We start from the raw sequence: 22,823 nt of genomic DNA, 5'->3' as shown, positions 1-22,823 counted from the left end.
AATATCCGACTCTGAATGGCCCAAATCTAGCCAAAACCAATTACATAACATAAATATAACTAAAAGAAACTAATCTAACAAACGGAATCAAAGTTAAAGCAAGAAATTGGAAAATCCCTCAAAAAGTCTCCCCGGGTCCACGCCTCAGAATCAGGTAAAAGTCACAAAATACGAACACCCATTCACTAACAAATTCACTCGTATAAAAGTTACTCAAATTCGATACATAAATCTTGATCAAAACCCCAAATCCGGCCTCAGAATTTTTCTCAATTATCTCAAATTTTCACCCTAATTCCGAAATTAAATGATGAATTCAAGCATAGATTAGTGGAATATAACCACAAAGGAGAATTAATTACCCAATGAATTCCTCTGAAAATCTCTCTATATTTTTCCTTCCACCGAGCTCCAAATTGAATTTTGTGATTTGAACTTCAAACCCTCGAAAAGTCCCCTTTTCTGCCCAGCGATTCTCGCTTTTGCAATCCTAGGACTGCATCCGCGGTCCCACTTCTGCAACAGGGACCCCGCATCTATGAGTTTTCATTAAACACCAAAGTCCGCACCTACGCCTTTGTCCGCATCTGCGACTAATCGTCCGCTTCTGCTGAGTCTTGGGTCCCTCTCACCTCCACATCTGCGACTACCCTTCCGCAGATGCGGTTCCGCTCCTGCGGCTCCCTCGTCACATTTGAGACCCCTGGCCTTTATACCCAAACCCGCACCTGCGACCTCAGCCTCGCTTCTGCGGGGCCACACTTGCGGACCTCTCACCGCAGGTGCGAAAAACACCAGAACCAGCAACTCAGCAATTCTCCTAAGTCCATTTTTCATCTGTTAAACACCCGAAACTCACCTGAGGCCCCCGGGACCTCAACCAATACTAAAACACCATACAAACTTAGTCGAGCCTTAAAACCGCATCGAACAACATCAAAAACACGAATTATACACAGATTCAAGCCTAATGAACTTTGAAATTTCCAAATTCTACCAACAACGTTGAAACATATCAAATCTCGTCCGAATGACCTCAAATTTTACACACAAGTCACAAATGACACTTAAAACCTACTCCAACTTTCAAAATTCCATTGCGAGTCTGATATCAAAATTTCCACTACCGACGAAAATCACCAAAATTTCAACTTTCGCCAATTCAAGCCTAAATCTATTAAAGACCTCCAAATAACATTCCAGACACACTCCTAAGTCCAAAATCACCTAACAGAGCTAATGAAACAATCAAAATTCAAATCTAAGGTCATTTACACACAAGTCGACATCCGATCAACTTTTCCAACTTAAGCTCCTAATTAAGAGACTAACTGTCTCAATTCACTTCAAAAAACAATATGAACCCTCCCGACAACACAAAATAGCAGAATTAGATATAGGGGAAGCAATTAATAGGGGATCGGGGCTCTAACTCTCAAAACAACCGACCGGATCGTTACATCCTCCCCCTCTTAAAATAATTGTTCGTCCTAGAACGAGTATAAAGACATACCTGAAGTTGTGAAAAAATGAGCGTATTAGCTGCGTATATCCCTCTCGGTCTCCCAAGTCGCCTCCTCGACCGGCTGACTCCTCCACTAGACCTTTACTGAAGCAATGTTCTTTGACCTTAGTTTTCTGACCTACCTGTCCAAGATAGCCACTGGCTCTTCAACATAAGATAGATCCTTGTCCAACTGGATTGAACTGAAATCCAATACATGAGTCGGATCACTGTGATACTTCCGGAGCATGGAAACGTTGAATACCATATGAACTCCTGCTAGGCTGGGAGGTAGAGAAATCTCATAAACAACCTTTACAACACGCCGCAATACCTCAAATGGACCAATGTACCTCGGGCTCAGCTTGCCCTTCTTCCCGAACCTCGTGATGCCTTTTATAGGCGATACCCAAAGCAGGACTCGCTCCCCAACCATGAATGCTAAATCGCGAACTTTCTGATCGACGTAACTCTTCTGTTTGGACTAGGCTATGTGAAGTCTATCCTGAATCACCTTCACCTTATCTAGGGCATCCTAGATCAAATCTGTACCCAATAATCAGGCCTCACTCTGCTAGAACCAACCTAATGGGGACCGACACCGCCTACCATACATAGCCTCATAAAGTGCCATCTAAATGCTGGACTGATAACTGTTGTTGTAGGCAAACTTCGCAAGTGGCAAAACTGGTCCCATGACCCTCCAAACTCCATCACACAAGCACGGAGCATATCCTCTAGAATCTGAATCGTGCGCTCGGACTGCCCGCCATCTGAGGGAGAAATGTTGTGCTCAGCTCCACCCTAGTGCCCAACTCCTGTTGTACGACTCTCCAGAACCGTGATGTGAACTGTGTACCTTTGTCGAAAATGATAGAAACTGGGACACCGTGAAGGTGGACATTCTCCCGGATGTAAATCTCAGCCAACCTCTCCGAAGAGTAAGTAGTCATCTAAGAGTAAGTGGTTAGCCGATCCACAATCACCCAAATAGCATCGAACTTCCTTGAAGTGCATGGGAGTCCAACTACGAAATCTATGGTGATCCGCTCCCACTTCCACTCTGGGATCACTAGCCTCTGAAGCAAGCCACCTGGTCTCTTATGCGCATACTTAACCTATTGACAAGTGAGACACCGAGCCACAAACCCAACTATATCCTTCTTCATTCTCCTCCACCAATAGTGCTATCTCAAATCCTGATATATCTTCGCAACGCCCGGATGGATGGAATACCGCGAGCTGTGGGCCTCCTCAAGAATCTACTCCCGAAGCCCATCCACATTGGGCACACATATTCGGGCCTGCATCATCATCACACCATCATCACCAATAGTCATATCTCTAGCATCACCTCGCCGAACCCTATCCTGCAGGATGATTAGATGGGGGTCATCATACTAACGCTCCCTGATACGGTCATAAAGAGATGACCAAGAGACCACGTAAGCCAATACTCGGCTCGGCTCTGAAATATCCAATCTCACGAACTGGCTGGATAAGGCCTGAACATCCAATGCTAAGGACCTCTCTGCTACTGGAAGATATGCCAAACTCCCCAAACTCTCTGCCCGACGACTCAAAGCATCGACCACTACATTGGCCTTCCCGAGATGGTACAAAATAATGATGTCATAATCCTTAAGTAGCTCCAACCACCTCCGCTGACGCAAATTAAGATCCTTTTGCTTGAACAGGTGTTGCAAACTCCGATGATCAGTGTAGATCTCACAAGGAACACCGTACAAATAATGGCGCCAGATCTTTAAGGTGTGAACAATAGCTACTAACTCAAGATCGTGGACAAGATAATTCTTCTCATGTACCTTCAACTATCTGGACGCGTAGGAAATTACCCTACCATCTTGCATCAACACCGTACCAAGACCAATCCTCGATGCATCACAATAGACAGTGTAAGACCCCGAACCTATAGGGAACACCAATACTGGGGCTATAGTCAAAGCTATCTTGAGCTTCTGAAAGCTCTCCTCACACTCCTCTGTCTACCTGAATGGAGCACCCTTCTGGGTAAGCCTGGTCATAGGTGCTACAATAGATGAAAATCCCTCTATAAAGCGACGGTAATATCCTGCCAAACCAAGGAAACTGCGGATCTTCGTAGCTGATGAAGGTCTAGGCCAACTCTACACTGTCTCCACCTTCTTTGAATCTACCTTGATCCCATCACTCGATACTACGTGGCCCAAGAATGCCACTGAGTCAAGCCAGAACTCACACTTAGAAAATTTTGCATACAACCTCTTCCCCCTCAAAGTCTGAAGCACAGTCCTCAGGTGTTGCTCATGATCTTCCCAACGGGAATACACTAGGATGTCATCAATAAACACAATGACAAAGAAGTCAAGATAAGGTCAGAACATACTATGCGTCAAATGCATAAAGGCTACTGGGGCATTGGTCAGCCCAAAAGACATGACAAGAGACTCATAGTGACCATATCTTGTCCAAAAAGCAGTCTTCGGGATATCCGGCTCTCGAATCTTCAACTGATGATAGCCTGAACACAAGTCAATCTTGGAAAATACCCCGGCACCATGTAACCGATCAAATAAGTCATCAATGCAGGACAATGGATACCTGTTCTTTACTGTAACCTTGTTCAGCTGGCGATAGTCAATATACATACGCATAGAACCATTTTTTTTCTTCACAAAAAAGACCGGAGCACTCCAAGGTGACACACTAGGCCTAATAAAGCCCTTATCAAGCAACTCCTGCAACTGATCCTTCAACTCAGGAGGAGCCATACGGTAAGGAGGAATAGAGATGGGTTGAGTGCCCCGTAACAAATCAATGCCAAAATCAATATCTTTGTCGGGCGGCATGCCCAGAAGATCAGTTGGAAACACATCAGGGAAGTCCCTCACTACTAGAACTAGCTCAACTATACGGGTGTCAATACTGACATCTCTCACATAGGCCAAATACGGATCACACCCCTTCTCATTCATTCACTGAGCCTTAAGATATGAGATAACCCTGTGGGGAGTGTACTCTAAGGTACCTCTCCACTCTAATCGCGGTAAGCCTGGCATAGCAACGTCATGGTCTTAGCGTGACAATCAAGAATAGCATAATGGGGCAAAAATTAGTCCATGCCCAAGATAACATCAAAATCTACCATACTGAGCAACAATAAATAAATTCTGATCTCAAAACCACTAAGAGCAATCAAACACGACCGATATACGCGGTCCATAAGAAGAGAATCTCCCACATTAGTAGATACATAAACAGGGGAACTCAAAAAATCTCGGGATACCCCCAATGTGGAGAAAATAAGAATACACATATGAATACGTAGAACCTGGGTCAAATAATACCGATGCATCTCTATGGCAGACTTGGACAATACCTGTGATGACAGAGTCAGAAGCAACTTCCTCTGAACGGGCTGGAATGGCATAATACCTGGTCTGGCCTCTCCCTCTAGGGCGACTTCGACCTTCCCGACCTTTAACTCAAGCTAGTTGAGTGGGTGGGTGGTAGCTGGGGTTGGAAGCATGGCCAGAGGACCCGGTGGAGCACGTGGTGGCTGAGACATATGTGGAGGTGCACCCCTCCTAAGTCTGGGTCAATCCCTCACCATATAAAGAGTATCACCACACTCAAAGCAACCCCTTGGCGAACGCGGCGGCTGAGACTGACTCGGGCCTGGCCTACTGGGCTGGCCGCTAATAGCACCTCGAGCATGAGGCACACTAGATACTAGTGGAGCATAATAAGGCTCCTGAGGCCTGGAAGGAGCTAGAACACCACTGGCGGCTGGATGATCTAAATGAATAGGGTGACTCACAAAACCCCTACCATGGCGAGCTGCTGGACTGAGCTCCTGAATAATGACCAGTCTCTCAGGACCTCTTGGCCTCTCTCTCCTCTCTTTCCCGGGCAAGAATTTCCTCCACTCTCCTGGCGACACTCATGACCTGCTGATAAGAGATATCCATCTCCAACTCCCTAGCCATACTGGTCCGATTACTGGGGTGGAGTCCCTCAATGAAGCGATGAACCCTCTCCTTAATTATAGCAACCAAAGTCGATGCATGCTGGGCCAACTCACTGAAACAGACTGCATACTTTGACACAGTCATAGAACCCTGGAGTAGCTGCTCAAACTCTACGCGCCAAGCATCCCTAAGGTTCTGGGGAACATACTCACGTAAGAACATATCTAAGAACTAAGTCCAAATGAGTGAGCCTGCCTCGTCCGGACTACTTAGCTCATAGGCACGCCACCACTGATAGGTTGTTCCTCTCAACTGGAAAGCGGTAAAAGAAATCTCAATCGTTTTCGTTATGCCCATTGTGCGGAGGATACAGTGACACTCCTCAAGAAAACCCTGAACATCCTCTGAAGCTAATCTGCTGAAAGTGGGTGGGTGGTACTTCTTGTACCTCTAAAGTCTAAGCTGCTCTATCTCAAAAGCAACTACCTTGGTCTCATGTTGCACCGGAGCCACTGGAGGCATAGGAATAAACTCTGGGGCCTGATCAACCTGGACCCTCTGCTCAGGAGTACGGGCTATGAGAGTCAGTACCCCTCTCTCGGCCTGAGATGTGGCGGGAGCTATCGGAATCAGTCCAGCCTGAGCTAAAGTGCTGAACATACTCATGAACTAAGCTAAAATCTCCTGGAGGGCTGGAGCAGCAATGGGAACCTCCGGTGCCGGCCTTCCAGCTGGAGCTGTTGGGGGCTCCTCTATCGCAGCTCGCGCAGGTGCTTTGGGTGCACCACATGGTCGTTCTCTACCCCGACCCTGACCTCTGGTGGCTCTTGCAGAGGGCTCGGGTGCCTGATTGTCGGATCTCCCGATACGGGTCCTCGCCATCTGTGAGAAAGAATAAAATAGAGAATTTTAGAATATGATGTCAATAACTCACACGACAAGGAAATCAAAGAAGTATGATTGTTCTTAATAGTTCCATAGCCTCCCGAAAATAAGTACAGACATCTCCAAACCGATCCGCGAGACTCTAATAAACCGGCTTATGACTCATGATACCTATTGACCTAGAGCTCTGATACCAACTTGTCATGACCCAATTTTCCCCTCCGTAAGACGTCGTGATGGCACCTAGTCGCTATGACTAGATAAGCTTAATAACAGCGAAATAACGGAAATAAAGCAATAATTGAACGGCTAAACTTCAATAGATACTATATAATGGTAGAATGTCGCTCGACATATACAAGTAAACCAAAGCTCGAATATACACAATATTTCCCAAAACCCGGAATCACGAGTCACAGTCTCTAAGAAAAACTATCTAATTGTTTCCTATACATAGTCTAAAAAAGATAAGGAGGAAAAAAAATATAAAGGATAGAGGGGGACTCCGAGGATCTATGGGCGCGTGAAGATGTACATTGAAGTCTCCGGTAGGCTGCTGCGCTGAACTAATGATGAGGCAGATGAGAGGTACCTGGATATGCACACGAAAACATTTGCAGGAAGGGCGTGAGTACACCATAATGGTACCTAGTAAGTTCCAAGCCTAACCTCGGTCGAGTAGTGACGAGGTTAGTTTAGGGCCCTACCGGAACACACACACACGCGCACATATATATATATATATAAAATAAAGTAAAGCAACAGAAATATCGCAGTAATAAATACTGAAATGTATCAAGGAAAGAATCATAGAAAATCAACAGCTCAGAACACCACAACTCAACAGGGGATCTCCCGAGATGCCGTCTAGTAGTCCCAAACGTAAATGTGCAGAGGGATCTCCCGAAATACCATTCCGTAGCCCCAAAGTAAATATGCAAGACAAAGGGAATCTTTCAGAATACCGTTCCATAGTCCTAAAGTAAATATGTAGTACAGAGGGTTCTCCCGGAATACCGTTCTGTAGTCCCAAAGTAAATATGCAGCTAAACAACAAGGTTCAATAATCATGGCACAAAATCTTACAATTTGTCCTAAATACAAGTTAAGAAAGGCAGGTAAACCACTAAACATGCTGCACGTAGTTCAAGTAAAAAGTTAAGGCAAATAGGCATGCTTTCTTAGTCTAACATAATGCTACACATGCTAATAATTTCAAATAGGAGGAAAGACAGGTTGCTTTTTAATGAAAATCGGGTTTTCCAACAAAATAGACCTCACGTATACGACGCTCATATAACAACAATAGTACCAATCCTAAATGAAGTTACCCCACACAAGGTTAGGCAAGCCACTTACCTGGAACCATGCACAAATCAATCCAAAATTATGCTCTTTCCACGAATATCTGACTCTGAATGATCCAAATCTAGCCAAAACCAATTACATAACATATATAACTACAAGAAACTAATCTAACGAATGGAATCAAAGTTAAAGCAAAAAATTGAAAAATTGCTCAAAAAATTTCCCCAGGCCCACGTCTCGGAATCAGGTAGAAGTCACAAAATACGAACACCCACTCACTAACGAATTCACTCGTACCAAAATACTCAAATCCGATACAGAAATCTTGATCAAAACCCCAAAATTCGGCCTAAGAACTTTTCTCAATTTTTCACCCTAATTCCGAAATTAAATGATGAATTCAAGTATAGATTAGTGGAATATAATAACATAGGAGTTAGGATTCATTACCCAATGACTTCCCATGAAAATCCCTCTAAATTTCGCCTTTCATTGAGCTCCAAATTAAATTTTGTAATATGAACTTCAAACCCTCGAAAAATCCCCTTTTCTGCCTAGCGATTCTCGCTTTTGCGATCCCGGGACCGCATCCGCGGTCCCGCTTCTGTGACAGGGATTCCGCATTTGTGAGTTTTCATTAAACTCCAGAGTCCGCACCTGTACGCCTTCGTCCGCATCTGCGGCTAATCGTCCGCTTCTACGGAGCCTTGGGTCCCTCTAACCTCCACATCTGCGACTACCCTTTCGCAGATGCGACTCTGCTCCTGCGGCTCACTCATCACATCTGCGACCCCTGGCCTTTATACCCAAACTCGCACCTGTGACCTCAGTCTAGCTTCTGCGGGCCCGCATCTGCGGACCTCCCACTGCAGGTGCGAAAAACACCAGAACCAACAACTCAACAATTCTCCTAAGTCTATTTTTCAACCGTTAAGCACTCGAAACTCACCCGAGGCCCCCAGGACCTCAACCAAACATACCAACCAATCCTAAAACACCATATGAACTTAGTCGAGCCTTCAAACCATATCAAACAATATCAAAAACACAAATTAGACACGGATTCAAGCCTAAAGACCTTTGAAATTTATAAATTCTACCAACGACGTCGAAACATATCAATTCTCGTTAAAATGACCTCAAATTTTACACACAAGTCACCAATGACACTATGAACCTGCTCCAATTTTCGAAATTCCATTCCGAGCCCGATATCAAAATTTTCACTGCCGACAAAATTACGAGAATTCCAACTTTCGCCAATTCAAGCCTAAATCTACCACGGACCTCCAAATCACATTTCAGACATGCTCCTAAGTCCAATATCACTTAACGGAGCTAATGGAACCATCAAAATTCAAATCCGAGGTCGTTTATACACAAGTCGATATCTAGTCGACTTTTCCAACTTAAGCTCCAATTAAGAGACTAAGTGTCTCAATTCACTTCAAAAACCAAAAAGAACCCTCCCGACAACACAAAATAGCAAAATTAAATACGGGGCAAGCAGTTAATAGGGGATCGGATCTCTAACTCTCAAAACAATCGGCCGGGTCATTACACTTAAAAAAAAATTCACCATTTTTTCGAATTTTGCAATTCTTATGTCCAAATGCCTACTTTATGTCCCAACGGGCACTTACTTGAGATCTTGGAAATAAGCTGCCGCCACCTTGTATTTTCTTCTTTTCCATTTGAGTGTTTCCCTACATATTTAGCAAATTAAATAGTATTGCACTTTGACCTTTAATTGCGCCATTCTACGGGTAAACACTAATGTTCTCGAACTTGGGCTTGCACAAATTCAGTATGATACAAAGTGGTAAATTCTTAAAGAAAAAGAAAGAGGAAAATGTACGATCGTTATTGAAAATGTAAGAAAGATGTGTTGCAAAAATGTGGGTACAAATGCGAAACTAAACACAAAGTGGAGCCGTCAAATAGGCTATTTGGGTAAACTTTGAACAGTTAAAAGTAGGTTAAGACAATCAATTGGTCATGACCAAATTAATCCAAAATTTAGTAGGGTCAAGAATCGTTAGGTCAAGTTGAAAATAGTAAAATCGCTAGGTCAAAAATTGGTTAAGAAATGTAACATAACACTAGTTGTCAAATTCAAAACTAACCTGTATGTATCGTTTTTCTGTTTCTGAATCTCTAGGCGTACAATTAAGTTGACAAAAGGGGAAGAATTAACCCAAATAGTTCTCCACTTAATTTCTTAAACTAAAAAAAGCTGATGGATATATATATAAATAAAATTGTGTATGATTAATATAATTATTATGGTTCATTGTCCAAAATGTATTGACAAAATCTAATACATGATAGAGATGAATTGAGAACAGGCATTCCAGTTTATTGTCATGTCTTAAAAAGGAAATAAAAATGTTACATTTTCCAGTGAGATGCTATATTATATTTTAAGAAGAGCCTTTGATTGCCAACAATGCAGCTCCATAGGCAGCTTCAGTCTGATCTGCTCTGCACACAGGCAAACCGAGTACTCTCTCTCGTATCTTTATCCATTTTTCATTCTTTGAGCCTCCTCCAGAAGTGATCACTTCTTCAACGGGAGTGGCCCCTAGATCTTTCAGCAACTTATACCCCTTTGCCTAAATGTCAAAACATGAGTAATAGTAATCCTATTTCATAGAGAGGAAGAGAAACAGGAAGTTAGGGGCCACCAAACTTACCTCAATGCTAGCAATTGATTCAAGAATACCATGTAAATATTCAACATCATTTTCTGGACGTGGATGTAGCCTGCAGGTAAAATGCTAAGTGTGAGCAACGGATCCGATTGTGTGTAGATGAGCATTAACTTGAAGGCACATACATTTGGTAATTATGGCAAATAGTCTTAACATTGCTTTCTTAGCAACAGGACCTTCCAAACCTAACCAAACCTTCCATCAAATGGTTCAGATTTACTTTTCTGCGTAGATAACACAACACTGTAGAACAGCCATGATACCATCGAATCATCCAATTCCAGTTATATTGAGTACCATTCTTTAAAAGCTAATGTGAAGTTCAAAACCTATTAGCAACTTATTTCCATCTCTAAACTCAACTAAGAGTTTGAAGTTTATACTGATTATTGCTATTTTCACAAAACATTAAACTAAATGGCCTGTCATTAACATTTCTCACATCAGCAACCTTATCTGGATGTGGATCCAGTATCAGGTGAAGAATTGCCACATTTGATCTTAGCTCGGCTTCATCTATAAAAAACAACAATAGCTTGGATGCTATGGGGTTGTGGTAAATCAGGATTCTATTTCAAGACTTGCAAGTTTATTAAATCTCAACTACTCTAAATATGACACGAAATTTAAGACAGTCAGAGTGTAACTTCATAATTACCACCAACTTACCAAGTCGGGATTTAATTCAGTTTCAACAATGACATTATCACTTTTTAGCTAGAAGAATAAACATAGTTAACTACCTTGGCTCCATATTTGGATCTGCCACAGGGAATCTTTCACCAACTGCTTGAAGGGGATAATAGTCAAGAGGAGAAGCTTCAAGGGGATTTATCTGCTCGCTTAGTTTTGCCAACTGCTCGTCTGTGAACAGTTGCCTAAGAACTGCTCCCCCTGTATTAGAAGCACCTCCAACCAGCCATTTATCATCAAGACGGTGGCTATATACTCCAAATCGAGCATCTTCTACCCTTCTAGTGCTAAGTAGTTTTATGGCAAGTGTTGAACCCAAAGATGTTACCTGAGCACAAGCACAAGAATGTGATTAACATTACAATGAAGAACAAAGCTAATGAATTACTCTTACTTGTCAAAAGAACCGTTAGCATAATAAATATAGTAGACAACAATGTGATAGAGATTCCCTATACATATGGTCAGAAGAGTTTACAAGTAACCCACACCAAAAGAATACTTGGTCGACTGGATGATAAAACTATTATATATATCAACTATGCAATGCTAGTTTTATCCCAAGTGCACAAGGTATCTGCTAGAACTAGCAGCATCACCTTTTCTCATTATATATATATATATTAAACCAACAGAAATAAGCATGCAAAACATACAGCTTTCCCGGGTTGAGTAGCGCGTGCTGCTAGAAATGCTGCTATACTGTCTGTGGTTCCGGTACAGATAACACAATCCTTTGGATAACCTGATAAAATGAAGGATTACATCAATGTCTCTGAGCTCCAAAGCCACTATGTTTGTGGAGTTTCAAAATATAAGTTATCCAATTCAAACAAATAAGGGTAGAAAGTATTAGCAAAGTTCTTTTCTCTCTTTTTTGTTATTTAAAACTAGAAAGACGATGCCCAATCCTACAGAAACTGCAAAGAACTTAATAACATATATAGAATGAGATATTTCCAAAATTAATAAAAGAAACTCCACAGAGTATGAACTAGCAAAGATGTGGTACAACTTCAGAAACAAAACAAAAGGCACTATAAATCTTGATTATGATATGCAAAGTGAGACAAAGTCCTCTCCCACGTAAAGAAAATCAATTGATGTTCACATTTCCTCAACCCTCATTTGCCTGTGTTTATGTCTTGCGACCCAAATAAAAAATAATGGACCAAATGTTCGCCCCGCAACACCTAATAGGAGCATTAAGATTCAAGATCTATTTGGGGACAAGTCATATGCAAATACAACTTCGTCCATACTGCACTAATAGTTGTTTGCTGAGAATGATAGCACAGCCAAAAACTCCTAGTAGAAAACAAGAAGCACTTTCAGTCAATGATAATGTAACTAGCTTTAATCTACTTCTGAACGGGAAGTTGAAGGAAATTAAACATACCAAATTGAGTTCTTATGTCCTCCTTTATACAACCAATTTTAGTACCAGGAGCTTGAACAGAAGGTAAAAGATGAGAATATGGCTGTGATAGAAGCCAAGATGGATAGGAATCCGTTTCAGGATCATATCCAACCTGTAATATACAAGGGGAAGCTCAGGTACTTATGGTACATTGGTAAACACATGGAAATTAAAAAGGCGTCATATATAAGAGAGAACGAAAACAGGTGTCTTTTCGTGTTTATAACAGTTACCTTCAAAGCATTATTATAGTCGGACACCCCCAGCTTGCCATGAAGTAGCCAGAGTAACCAATCTGCTTGATGTAATAATACCGCAGATTCCTTGCTCGAATCATAAGAGTTCCACCACGAGACAAGCTTGCAAAGAGTAGAAGATCCGGAGCAGACCGTATGTTTTGCAGGAGCAATAGACTTCACCAAGGGCAAAGCACTAGGACAGCTCTCATTGTACAGGAACGGTCTAGACAATGGCCTTCCGCTCGTGCTGTAGGAAAAATATATACTATTAGTCAGGCTAGAAATGGTAGTTAGAAGAAGACAATTAAGGTACCGACCTGTCCATGATGATAGTTGTTGCAGAGGTCCCGTCAATTGCAACGGATGCAACAGCTGGGCGAAGACTGGCCGGAACATCATCAAGGAGTAAAAAGAGTGTGTCCTTCCATGATTGTATCCAATCCATTTTTTCCTCCCTCTTTCTAGTAAATAAAACAAGTATTGGAACTTCATTTCCATTAAATGGGCTAGCATACTTATATGTACAGCCAGAGGAGGACCCAGGATTTGTGTGCAGCGGGGGCACCACTATTAATATAGATATGTCAGCTAATAACGACAAAATTTGACGTGTTATCATGGACATCTACTACTTTAAAGAAATGATCCTTAAAGGCAGAAGCTTTTTTGGAGTTTTTTTAATTATATGCGTATAAACTTAGTTATCATGATAAAGAAGATGATTGACTTCTTGCTAATGAAATAACTTATCCCCTTCTAATTTCCTTTAATATTTGTTTGTCTCTCTGTTACCTTTTTTATGTTTAGAAGGATATTTCTCAAAAAGCGTTTTGAGACTATTTTGTGTAGAAGTTGACTACTATGTACTAGTGCTAAATAATTATTCATGAACTTAGAAAAGTTGAATGAAAAGAAGCTGGTGATAGGTCTCGAACCCTGGTCAAGTGGAGACAAATGCAGGTACTAAACCAGCGAAGCCAGTCCTTCTTTTGTGTTTAGGGGGCACATCAAAATTATTTAAGGGGTCCTTGTCGTATATACAAATATATACATGGCTTTTGCCGAGGCTAACGGTTCCGGTGACCCCTCCACGTAGGTCCGCCTCTGTGTACAGCATGATATAGATTTATGGTATGAGATGAGTCCTCCAAAGGACCAAAACAATCATTCATTTACCAATTTTAATGGATTTTCTCTCTATAACTTCCGTGCAGAAAGCAGCAGATTAAATAAAGTAAATGAATGAACATTCTTAAAAAAAATTACTACTCCTACGAGTATGTTTTATGCTAAATTTGAACACATTACCATAAACTGACTACCGAGTATTATGTCTGAAAATCCTAGATTCTCTCAATTCTTGTGAATAATTAAGCTTACCATATAGAGGGGGTACTCTCTCTTCCCTTCAGCATGAATGCTTCCTTCATTGTCAATAAGAGCATACCGAGCTCCAGATGTTCCAAAATCCATACCAAGATAAAGCTTCTTTCCACTTTCAAAATCATCACCTTTATATTTTGCAGAAATGAACCTTCTTCGTTTGCGAGAAACATCAGACTCCATCATTCTTGAACTTAATTTTCTCCAACTGTTAAAATGCACAAGGAACAATGATGTATTGAGAATGGTAGTTGCCATTCTTTGAGCAGTGTTAACGTTTATCTCTTAACAGATAACATAGGAGGAAGGAAGATGATTTTCTGCCAACGATTGTTTGAGCTGAAATGCTGAATACGACGGTTGACGACAGATGAACGACATCGTCTAAAGGAAGATGCCGCCAAATTTTTGATCATGGGCTTTGTCCGATAAAATTCATGTGTGGGGTCTTTATCATCGTGGTGAAATGATGGACATCGGACAGGCCCCTACTTTTGGCAGGCTTCTTGCTTGATAAAATTCTCTTGCATTATCATTGAGGTAAAGTAGGGATCTTACGGAAATGTCCCAAATAAATTATAACTTACCAACCTCTAATTATTAATTATTGACTTATCAAAATATTCAACCACATGCAAAAATTAAAAATCCAAATAAATAAAAATTCTTATTAAAAACCCAAATAAATAAGGATTCTTTCTCTCCAAGAATCACACACAAATATTTACTTCCATATTTCTAAGAATGATCAACACATTAGATGCAAGACGGGAAGAAGATTCCCTGGATGAGGTAGCAAACAAGGTGATGAAATACAAATAATACACACACACACATAAAAGATTTCAAAAATCTAAGCAAATATGAACTTTTTTCAATGGGTATGGTTGAAATTTATTGAAAACATATATATGAGCCAATATACAAAATTTGAGGAAGATTGGAGGTGATTTGGACTAATTTGGTATCAAAATTCACATTTAAAATCGAGTTCAAAAAATTCTTCTACAACACATATATCAAACATGCATCACGCATGTATCTCATACACAGATATGATACGTACGTGATACACAAATGATACACACTGTGATACGCCTATCATCTTTCTCCAAGTTCATCCTCTACTTCAAATTTTCAATTCAAACCACCTCAAAACTCTACCAAATTATCCCAAAATTAAGATTTAAACTCCTTAAGATGTATCCAATCTATTCTAACAACACCTCCTCAAAAGAAAGCAAAAATTTAATATTTTTGCCTACAAATAGCTAATTGGCTTATATTGCTAATATTTTATGAATTGACTAATTTTTGTACTAACTTACTTATGAGCCGACATAACTGGTAATTTTCTTAATTAAATCACAAATAACGGGGGAAGTGCATATATACCCAAGAAAAAAAGGCGTGCATATGGTCGGTTTAATGTCACCATTGAAATCATACCCGTAATATAAAAAAATTGCTAGTTTACCAACTTCAAAATAACTTCAAACGTATAGGTCTGAAGTTGTAAAAATATTTTCTGAAGTTGGGAGACTGAACTACATGCACTTATGGCTGAACTTTTGCCTTTTTTGCTGGAAAAAGTATAGATATACCCGATTCTGAGGTCACCACTAAAGTCATAATCGTATTGTACAAAAAAAATTATAAAATTACGCACTCTAAAATACACTTTAGAATTCGAATCTGATCACTTTAGAATTTACATTTAAAGTAACAAATTTAGGGTTTCAGAATCGTATATGAAGTTATTTTATATCTCATCAATGCAACTTCAGAATCAGATTTGAAGTTTTTCTATCTCTTCAATGCAACTTTAGAATCAGGATCTAAAATCTTCTATCTATTCAATGCAACTTTAGAATTGAATCTGAAGTTCTTCTATCTCTTCAACACAACTTCAGAATTGAATATGAAGTTCTTCTATCTCTCAAGAGGTTCTTTCCATTGGTTTCAATGAGGTCAGCATCAAGCAAGCCTTCTCTAGGTTTGAGAATAGTGACTTTCGATTTCTCCACTATATTTTACAAGTACCAACTTAAAGTTTGAATATCAGTTTTAAGAAGATTAAGAAGAAGAGGAAGAAAAAGAAGAAGAAGAAGAAGAAGAAGAAGAAGAAACAACAATAACATCAGCATCAGAGAAGAAGCAACAATGAAGAAGCAGCAAAGAAACAATGATAGAGATGAAGCAGCAGGAAGCAGCAACAAAAAAGAAGTATCAGAGAAGAATGTGGTATCCATTGTTACCTAAATATTGGGTGCCAGTTAATTTTTTTTTTAAAAAAATAGGTAAGTGTTAAATGGGAGCACCAAATAGGACGCCCTGTGAAAATTTTATATTTTCTCGTGAAGTTTCAACTAAGGGTGTTTAACGGGTGGGCCGGGCCGGGATGGGTTGGTATTTTTTGGACCCATACGGGTTATAGTCCGGGCCAGTTACGGGTTGGGGCTTACCGGGTTTAACGGGTTCGGGTTCATCCGGGTAAAAATTGAACCGTAAGGGTTACGGGTTGAGGAGTTTAGTGTATTTTTTTAATTTTTTTTGTATTTTGTATAACTATTGTAAGTTATATTAATACTTTGTATAAATATAAAGAATACAATGAAGATGGAAAAAAATTGCACTTATAAATTGCAAGTGCTACATTTATTTCAAAATTCAAACTTACAAATTGAAAGATTTACATTTAACAACAAGTAAATTAACCAAAAAAGAGTAAATTCAAAGATTTTGCATTGCCTTAGTAAGTTCTTCATAATCAATATGAACTGAGTGACCTTCTTCTGGAGTGTTAAATTCGGATGGGTTACCATGTGTTAATATATCTCCAAGTTCCTCGTCTTCTGGCTATCAACATCTTCACGTCCTTGATTTCTTCGTTTCGATATAATCCAATCTCTGAAACATACTAAAACTTCCAAAGCATTGCTTCCCAATGAGTGACGGGTGTCTCCAAGTTGTTGTCTTGCTTGGCTAAATTCACTCTCTGATGCAACAGTTGAAATTGGCACATTCAGCACGTCCCGAGCCATAGCGAAAAGAACAGAAAATTGCTTTCCATTCTCATGCCACCATCCCAACTGTGAAAATTCCTTTGTACGAGGCTCTTTTTGCTTCTGCAAGTAGAATTGAAGTTCATCAATGTTCCTGCTATTGGTTTGAGTGTTAGAAAATGTAGAAAAAAATATTAAAACTATCAAGGCCTTCTTCATCATTCACACTAGCAGAAGTGGTACAATGCATAGTGGGATTAACATTGCCTACATCAGGTTTTAGCGATGGACAAATTCTGTAGCTAAATTGAAAAATCCGTCGTTAATCTTATTTAGCGACAAATTAGCAACGGATTATCAAGAAATTCTGTTATCTACGAGCATTTTAGCGACAGATTAGCTACAACATTCGTAGCTAATTCCAGTTTTTTTGTAGTGATCATCAATTACATTTGCATAATAATTATATAATTGTTGTAAATATTCATTTAGCTTGTTCAGACAAGTATATAAATCTGGGGTTTCAGTTGGTCCAATCTCCATATAAGTATATAAAGCATTCATTAATTAGTGACAATCAGACATCTTAATAGAAGGATTTAAAACAGCACCAATTAAGTAAATCGGAGGAATTGGAAAGAAATATTTTTTGAATTTTCCTTGAATTTTTTCAACAACATCCCTATATTTTTCTTTCTTCTTAAATTCAAAGAGTAGAAAAGAAATTTTAGCTATATGTACTAAAGTCATAGTAACAGTAGGGTAATATGCTCCAGAAAACTCAACAGTAGCTGTATAAAATTTATGTAAAAATTTAACAATATCATTAATGACCTCCCAAGTAGTAGTTGTTAACATACGGTTTGGATCAGTACAATGCGCATTAGCAACTTCAGTTATTGGGAATCTATATTTGTAGCAACATTTTAAAAATATATATGTATAATTCCATCTAGTAACAATTTCGTTTGGCATGAATCTGGGTTTAAGGTTATACTAGACATACTTATTCTTAAATTCCTTTATTCTAGATTGTCTATTATTTCCTTGAATAACATCAACTGCTCTTCTAACATGAGTAATCTCAGTTGAAAATAAATCAATGCCACTTTTAACAATTAAATTATAAACATGACATGCACACCTAACATGAAAAATTTCATCAAGAGGTGGTTGCAAATACAGTTTTAATATTGAAATTGCGGCATTATTGTTAGAAGCATTATCAAAAGACATACACAATACTTTTTGCTTGAGATTATAAAATTCAACAATTTCACAAATAGTACTACTTATAAACGTAGCAGTATGACTCTGATCTTCATCATATTTAAAAGCGATAATACGTTTTTGCATACAAGTAGTATCATCTATCCAATGACATGTAATTGTCAAATAATCATTTCCATTGACAACATGGCCAATATCAGAAGTTAGAGAAACTCTACAAGGAAAGTGGTTAAACAGATAACGTATGTATGTTTGATATTGTCCATGAATTCTAAAGATATCAGATCTACAAGTACTTCTAGGGATACCTTTAAATAAAGGATTGTAAATCCTTTGAATATACATAATAAGATATGATGAAGAAGTAAAAGAAAAAGGTAGAAAACCTAAAGCAATCATTTTTGCTAACTCCTCACGATCCTTCATTTTATTATATTTCACAAGACCTCCAGTAGTAGGGTTTAGAGTTGATTGATTTCCATCTCCATAAGATCCTCATTCTATAGGATGCTCAATTCTCATATGTATAGTAAGTGTCCCAGTCCCCCCTAATTGTCCCCCAGTCTTATGTTTAAAAGTATCATTACAAAGTTTGCATTTAACTCTATCAGTACTTTCTATTTCCTTAAAAAATTTCCAAACCTTACTTTTTTTCTACGATTACTAGTCGGGGCCACAGGTGGTCTACTACTAGCACCACGACCACCACCCCTGCTAGCAGCTCCAACACTACTAGGTGTAAGTGGTATCTCATCTTCCATTTCTAATTCATTATCATCTATACTAAAATCTTCCTGCAATTGTTCATAATCTATATTATTATCAAGTAATGTTTCAGGAATATTTGGAGAGGTATTTAAATTACTACCAGATGCTGAAGCTGAAGTACTACCTCTTTTTTTATTTCCTCGATTAGTAACCTTGTTACAAACTTTTTTTGCAGCATTAAACATATTGTAAAAATTTAACTACTAGCAACAAAACAAATAAATATGCAAATAAAATACTCCCTCCGTTTCAATTTATGTGAACCCATTTGACTCGACACGGAGTTTAAAAAAAGAGAGAAGTCTTTTGATCTTGTGATGTAAAATGAGGCACATATATTTTGTGTGGCTATAAATCATTGTGTAAAGGTAAATTGTTTCTAAATAAGGAAAGAAATCATTCTTTTTGGCACGGACTAAAAAGGAAATAGGTTCACGTAAATTGAAACGGAAGGAGTAGTAAATAAGAGAAAGAGTTGGAGGGAGTGCACCGAATTCGACAATAAATTGAGCACTTGATGATTTCGCAACTCCAATGTTACCACGAAGAACCGTCAATTGTTCCAATTTTGAAGTTCAATTGTTCAAACTTCAAAAAATAAATACTACAACAATAACAACAACCTAGTGTAATCCTACAAGTGGGGTCTGGGGAGGGTAATATGTACGCAGACCTTACCTCTACCCCGAGGGGCAGAGAGGCTGTTTCCAGGAGACCCTCGGCTCAAAGAGGCAACAAGAGACACTATATTAGTACTATCAATAGACTCATAATAAAATAACATAAAATACCGTAAAATCCATAACATAACATAAATTCCATAAAAAACAAAGTAACAACAATATAAGAGATATAGGAAATACGAGAAAGATGTAAGGTATTAATACACAGAAGATAAAGCCCATTATCAATAGTTGATCAATAGCATCCTAAGACTAATTCCTAACTGGCTAGTCTCACTCTAGTGCGCTGTAAAAAAGACATCACAATTTCCCCTAACCTACAACCTTAATGCTCGATCTCCACAATTCCCTGTTTAGGGCCATGTCCTCAGTAACCCTAAGTCGCGCCATATCCTGCCTGATCACCTCTCCCCAATACTTCTTAGGTCTCCCTCTACCTCTCCTCGTACCCACCACCGCCAGTCGTTCACACCTTCTCACCGGTGCATCAGTGTTCCTCCTCTGAATGTGCCCGAACCATCTGAGTCTTGCTTCCCGCATCTTGTCCTCCATGGGGGCCACACCCACCTTCTCTCGAATATCTTCATTTCTAATCTTATCCTTCCTTGTATGCCCGCACATCCACCTCAACATCCTCATCTCTGCAACTTTCATCCTCTGGATGTGTGAGATCTTCACCGGCCAACACTCGGTCCCATACAACATAGCAGGCCTAACCACTGCCCTATAAAATTTACCTTTCAGTAACAGTGGCACTTTCTTGTCACACAGGACTCCCGTCGCTAACCTCCATTTCATCCACCCCACCCCTATACGGTGTGTGACATCCTCGTCGATCTCCCCGGACCCCTGAATAAACGACCCCAGGTACTTGAAACTACCCCTCTTAGGGATGACTTGAGAATCAAGCCTCACTTCCACTCCCGCTTCCGTCGTCTCTACCCCAAATTTGCACTCAAGGTATTCCGTCTTCGTCCTGCTCAACCTGAAACCTTTGGACTCAAGGGTATATCTCCAAACCTCTAACCTCTCGCTGATGCCGTGTCGTGTCTCGTCGATTAGGACTATGTCATCAGCAAATAGCATGCACCATGGCACCTCCCCCTGAATATGATGTGTTATAGCATCCATCACCAGGGCAAATAGGAATGGGCTGAATGCAGACCCTTGGTGCAACCCCGTACTAACTGGAAAATAATCTGAATCGCCTCCTGCTGTCCTAACCCGAGTCTTAGCTCCATCATACATGTCCTTAATCGCCCTAATGTAGGCAACCGGGACCCCTTTAGCCTCTAAGCATCTCCATAAGACCTCCCTAGGAACCCTGTCGTACGCTTTCTCTAGATCGATAAACACCATGTGGAGATCCTTCTTCTTATCCCTGTATTGTTCCACCATCCTCCTAATAAGGTGGATAGCTTCTGTGGTAGATCGCCCCGGCATGAACCCGAACTGGTTGTCTGAAATAGACACCGTCCTTCGCACTCTCATTTCTACCACTCTCTCCCAGACTTTCATGGTATGACTTAGTAATTTAATACCCCTATAGTTGTTACAGATCTGGATATCGCCTTTGTTCTTATACAACGGGACCATTGTACTCCACCTCCACTCTTCGGGCATCCTATTAGTCTTGGATATAACATTAAGCAACTTAGTAAGCCATTCCAAGCCTGCTCTACCCACACACCTCCAAAGCTCAACCAGAATTTCATCTGGTCCGATAGCTCTGCCCCTTCTCATCTTACGCATTGCCTCCATGACCTCATCGACCTCAATGTCCCGACAATCACTTAGTACATGGGGGCTTTCGGCGTTCCTCAATTCATCTAGTGCAATATCCTGATCCCCTTCCTCATTTAGAAGTTTATGAAAGTAGGTCTACCATCTCCTCTTTATCTGGTCATCCCCCAACAAAACTTTGCCGTCCTCATCTTTTATGCACCTCACTTGGTCCAAATTCCGAGCCGTTCTCTCTCTCACCTTAGCGAGTCGGAGTAACTTCTTCTCCCCGCCTTTGTTCCCTAGTTCCTCATACAAACCAGCAAAAGCTGCCGTCTTTGCCTCCGTCACTGCCATCTTTTCCTCCTTCCTAGCTACCTTATATCTCGCAATGTTCGCTCTCTTCTCCTCCTCTCCAGTACTCCCCACTAACCGCAGGTAAGCCACCTTCTTCGCTTCCACTTTACCTTGTACAACTGCATTCCACCACCAGTCTCCTTTGTGGCCATCGGTGTGGCCTAAAAATACCCCTAACACCTCTCTCGCCGCCTTCCTTATATAGTCCGCCGTTGTCGACCACATAGTGTTTGCGTCCCCACTACTTCTCCAAGCTCCCATTGCCGACAACCTTCCTTCCAACTCCTGGGCTTTAACCTTAGTCAAGGCGCCCCACCTAATCCTCGGGCGGCCTCGTACTGACCTCTGTTTCCTTCTTATCATAATACTAACGTCCATCACCAAGAGCCTATGTTGCGTTGCAAGGGTCTCACCTGGGATAACTTTGCAATCCTCGCACAACCTTCTGTCGCATCTCCTGAGGAGGAGATAGTCAATTTGAGTCTTCGCCACCGAACTTTGGTAAGTAACCAAATGCTCCTCTCGCTTCGGAAAACTCGAGTTTGCAATCACTAGATCGAATGCCTTGGCAAAATCCAGCAGTGAGATGCCCCCCCGTTCCGTTCCCCGAAACCAAAGCCGCCATGCACCTCAGTATAACCACCTGCAGACGACCCAATATGGCCATTGAAATCCCCTCCTATGAATAACCTCTCGGAAGGTGGAATACTACGAACAATGTCATCCAACCCTTCCCAAAAACGCCTTTTAATCTCCTCATCACAACCTACTTGCGGTGCGTACGCGCTAACGACGTTTAAAGTACACTCACCCACCACCAATTTAATAGTCATTAGTCTATCATTCACACGCCTGACCTCTACCACCGACTCCCTAAGATGGCTATCTACTAGGATACCCACTCCATTCTTACCCCTCACGACTCCAGAGTACCACAACTT

General features: G+C 40.5%; 1 protein-coding gene across 2 annotated transcripts; it reads right to left on the bottom strand.

Moving 5' to 3' along the window:
• Positions 1 to 9,912: 9,912 nt before the first annotated feature.
• Positions 9,913 to 14,475, bottom strand: LOC104222693 (D-ribulose kinase). Of its 2 annotated transcripts, none has more exons than XM_009773963.2 (8): positions 14,115 to 14,475; positions 13,052 to 13,191; positions 12,729 to 12,981; positions 12,475 to 12,607; positions 11,732 to 11,820; positions 11,126 to 11,403; positions 10,365 to 10,434; positions 9,913 to 10,283 (listed from the first exon to the last, which is right to left on the bottom strand). In XM_009773963.2, the coding sequence occupies exons 1-8, from the start codon at positions 14,373 to 14,375 to the stop codon at positions 10,092 to 10,094; spliced, it is 1,416 nt and encodes a 471-aa protein (XP_009772265.1). In that variant the 5' UTR covers positions 14,376 to 14,475; the 3' UTR covers positions 9,913 to 10,091. The 2 variants fall into 2 exon arrangements, with proteins under 2 accessions (XP_009772265.1, XP_009772266.1); XM_009773964.2 differs by having other exon boundaries at positions 13,052 to 13,195; positions 14,115 to 14,431.
• Positions 14,476 to 22,823: the final 8,348 nt, after the last annotated feature.

Source organism: Nicotiana sylvestris, chromosome 3, assembly GCF_000393655.2.
Source record: "Nicotiana sylvestris chromosome 3, ASM39365v2, whole genome shotgun sequence".
Lineage (NCBI taxonomy): Eukaryota > Viridiplantae > Streptophyta > Magnoliopsida > Solanales > Solanaceae > Nicotiana > Nicotiana sylvestris.
The sequence above is the reverse complement of the archived record's forward strand: the minus strand, read 5'-3'. Positions and strand labels throughout refer to the sequence as shown.

What these genes read in the sequence shown, in the direction of transcription:
- LOC104222693 (XM_009773963.2), bottom strand. Translation starts at nt 14,375, where the DNA reads ATGGCAACTACCATTCTCAATACATCATTGTTCCTTGTGCATTTTAAC. An exon ending in ACTATAATAATGCTTTGAAG is followed by an intron (nt 12,608 to 12,728) that starts GTAACTGTTATA and finishes TGTATATTACAG; the next exon opens with GTTGGATATGATCCTGAAAC. An exon ending in GGACATAAGAACTCAATTTG is followed by an intron (nt 11,821 to 12,474) that starts GTATGTTTAATT and finishes TCATTTTATCAG; the next exon opens with GTTATCCAAAGGATTGTGTT.